Raw genomic sequence first — 3,492 nt, 5'->3', positions numbered from 1 at the left:
GGGACAAGTTAAATCCATTATAACATCTCCTTTGCTTTCCGGGCTACCCCCTGTGCAAGAGCCCGTGTTGGCATATGGCCAACTTAGTCTGCATCATCATCATCATCATCATCACCATCACCATCATCACTATCTCTTCTACTACCGCAGCATTTGCAATTAACGGTTATTATAACATTGACTCTCATGCTAATAAAATTAAACTAATCATAACTAATTATATTATCCAAAGCATGGACAATTTTCATCATTTTACCATACGTCATATTTTCCCCTTTCTCTTTTGCCACTGCAAAGTCTGCAATAAATAGTAACGATAAGCTTTCAGTTTCCCATAAAGTTCACTTACAGGTTAATTAAGAAAACCCAGGTATAACTAGTTAGAACTAATTAGAACTAGTTTACCAAATGATCAAGGCTACCACAATTAATATAAATTAGAGATAACACTGTCTTGTTTACTCAGCTGGCTCTTGGGCCCCACTATGAGAGAGAGAGAGAGAGAGAGAGAGAGAGAGAGAGAGAGAGAGAGAGAGAGAGAGAGAGAGAGAGAGACCAAATACAAGCACAGAAACAACTTGTATACTGAAGATAATGAAATGTATGAAACTGCAGCAAAGATCCAAAACAAACATAAAAAAAAAAAATAAAATTTTAAACATAAAAAACTTTAAGTTAAAATAAACTGTTTAATGAGAATAAATGGTTAGACCCACAAACTTTCATATATGTGTAATGAAACATGGAAATTCTACCAATACTTTCCCGAAGAACAAACGTGTTATTTCTAAGGCTCTTTCTAAGTAGAAACAAGAACAAAAGGATGGCACGTGCTAAGAAAGAACTCTTAATATAATCATTCGAATTAAAGATTCACAAGAAACAAAGTAAACATGACAAAGAAAACAAAGAAACAAAACCAAGATAGTCAAAGAAACAAACATGACTCTAAATCATCCTAGATAAAATCGTAAGGCTTTTTCCGATTCAGATAAACAAAAAAAGCTTGGTAAGGCTTGTTACCAAGATGCAAGCAAAGAAAAAAAGTCACCTGACCAGGATACAAGCAAAGAAATAAAGTTGCCTGACCAAGATACAAGCACAGAAGCAAAGTCACCTGACAAAGATACAAGTAAAGAAACAAAGTCGCCTGACTAAGATACAAGCAAAGAAACAAAGTCACCAGACCAAGATACAAGCAAAGAAACAAAGTCACCTGACCAAGATACAAGCAAAGAAACAAAGTCACCTGACTAAGATACAAGCAAAGAAACAAAGTCACCTGACAAAGATAGAAGCATAGAAACAAAGTCACCTGACCAAGATACAAGCAAGGAAACAAGGTCACCTGACCAAGATACAAGCAAGGAAACAAAGTCACCTGACCAAGATACAAGCAAAGAAACAAAGTCACCTGACCAAGATACAAGCAAAGAAACAAGGTCACCTGACCAAGATACAAGCAAAGAAACAAAGTCACCTGACCAAGATACAAGCAAAGAAACAAAGTTGCCTGACCAAGATACAAGCAGAGAAACAAAGTCACCTGACCAAGATACAAGCAAAGAAACAAGGTCACCTGACCAAGATATAAGCAAGGAAACAAGGTCACCTGACCAAGATACAAGCAAAGAAACAAAGTCACCTGATCAAGATACAAGCAAAGAAACAAGGTCACCTGACCAAGATACAAGCAAAGAAACAAAGTCACCTGACCAAGATACAAGCAAAGAAACAAGGTCACCTGACCAAGATACAAGCAAAGAAACAAAGTCACCTGACCAAGAAACAAGCAAAGAAACAAGGTCACCTGACCAAGATACAAGCAAAGAAACAAAGTCGCCTGACCAAGATACAATCAAAGAAACAAAGTCGCCTGACCAAGATACAAACAAAGAAACAAAGTCACCTGACCAAGATACAAGCAAAGAAACAAAGTCACCTGACCAAGATACAAGCAAAGAAACAAGGTCACCTGACCAAGATACAAGCAAAGAAACAAAGTCGCCTGACCAAGATACAATCAAAGAAACAAAGTCGCCTGACCAAGATACAAACAAAGAAACAAAGTCACCTGACCAAGATACAAGCAAAGAAACAAAGTCGCTTGACCAAGATACATGCATAGAAACAAAGTTGCCTGACCAAGATACAAGCAAAGAAACAAAGTCGCCTGACCAGGATACAAGCAAAGATACAAAGTCACCTGACCAAGATACAAGCAAAGAAACAAAGTCGCCTGACCAAGATACAAGCAAGGAAACAAAGTCACCTGACCAAGATACAAGCGCCTGACCAAGATACAAGCAAAGAAACAATGTCGCCTGACCAAGATACAAGCAAAGAAACAAAGTCGTCTGACCAAGATACAAGCAAAGAAACAAAGTCGCCTGACTAAGATACAAGCAAAGAAACAAAGTCACCTGACCAAGATACAAACAAAGAAACAAAGTCACCTGACCAAGATACAAGCAAAGAAACAAAGTCACCTGACCAAGATACAAACAAAGAAACAAAGTCACCTGACCAAGATACAAGCAAAGAAACAAAGTCACCTGACCAAGATACAAACAAAGAAACAAAGTCACCTGACCAAGATACAAGCAAAGAAACAAAGTCACCTGACCAAGATACAAGCAAAGAAACAAAGTCACCTGACCAAGATACAAGCAAAGAAACAAAGTCACCTGACCAAGATACAAACAAAGAAACAAAGTCACCTGACCAAGATACAAGCAAAGAAACAAAGTCACCTGACCAAGATACAAACAAAGAAACAAAGTCACCTGACCAAGATACAAGCAAAGAAACAAAGTCACCCGACCAAGATACAAGCAAAGAAACAAAGTCACCTGACCAAGATACAAGCAAAGAAACAAAGTCACCCGACCAAGATACAAGCAAAGAAACAAAGTCACCCGACCAAGATACAAGCAAAGAAACAAAGTCACCTGACCAAGATACAAGCAAAGAAACAAAGTCACCTGACCAAGATACAAGCAAAGAAACAAAGTCACCCGACCAAGATACAAGCAAAGAAACAAAGTCACCTGACCAAGATACAAGCAAAGAAACAAAGTCACACGTCCAAGATACAAGCAAAAAACAGTCACCTGACCAAGATACAAGCAAAGAAACAAGGTCACCGGACCAAGATACAAGCAAAGAAACAGTCACCTGACCAAGATACAAACAAAGAAACAAAGTCATCTGGCCAAGATACAAGCAAAGAAACAAAGTCGCCTGACCACGAAACAAGCAAAGAAACAAAAAAATCTGACAAAGAAACAATAAAGTGAAACAAACAAATCACACTTAGATACCAGAAAATAACAAACAAACCTACCTATCAGAAACAGCAAAGAAACAAACGAACCATCTCCGACACCAGCCACAAAACAAACCAACCTAAGACCCCCCAAAAATGGAAAAAAACAAACCTTAGTTAAATACAATAAAATAAAAAAAAAAACCTTGACCACATTCGAGCAA

At 37.9% G+C, this 3,492-nt stretch overlaps 1 protein-coding gene and 1 pseudogene across 1 annotated transcript; one reads left to right on the top strand and one right to left on the bottom strand.

Moving 5' to 3' along the window:
- Nucleotides 1-958: 958 nt before the first annotated feature.
- LOC136830111 (uncharacterized) lies at nucleotides 959-2,126 on the bottom strand (annotated as a pseudogene).
- Nucleotides 2,127-2,317: 191 nt separating this feature from the next.
- LOC136830110 (protein starmaker-like) lies at nucleotides 2,318-3,181 on the top strand. Its single transcript, XM_067089303.1, has 2 exons — nucleotides 2,318-2,372; nucleotides 2,466-3,181. The coding sequence occupies exons 1-2, from the start codon at nucleotides 2,318-2,320 to the stop codon at nucleotides 3,179-3,181; spliced, it is 771 nt and encodes a 256-aa protein (XP_066945404.1).
- The last annotated feature ends 311 nt before the right edge of the window (nucleotides 3,182-3,492 follow it).

The sequence above is a fragment of the Macrobrachium rosenbergii genome, chromosome 46 (genome assembly GCF_040412425.1).
Source record: "Macrobrachium rosenbergii isolate ZJJX-2024 chromosome 46, ASM4041242v1, whole genome shotgun sequence".
In the NCBI taxonomy this organism is placed as follows: domain Eukaryota; kingdom Metazoa; phylum Arthropoda; class Malacostraca; order Decapoda; family Palaemonidae; genus Macrobrachium; species Macrobrachium rosenbergii.
Note: the sequence above shows the minus strand (reverse complement) of the source record. Positions and strands in the feature narration are given on the sequence as shown.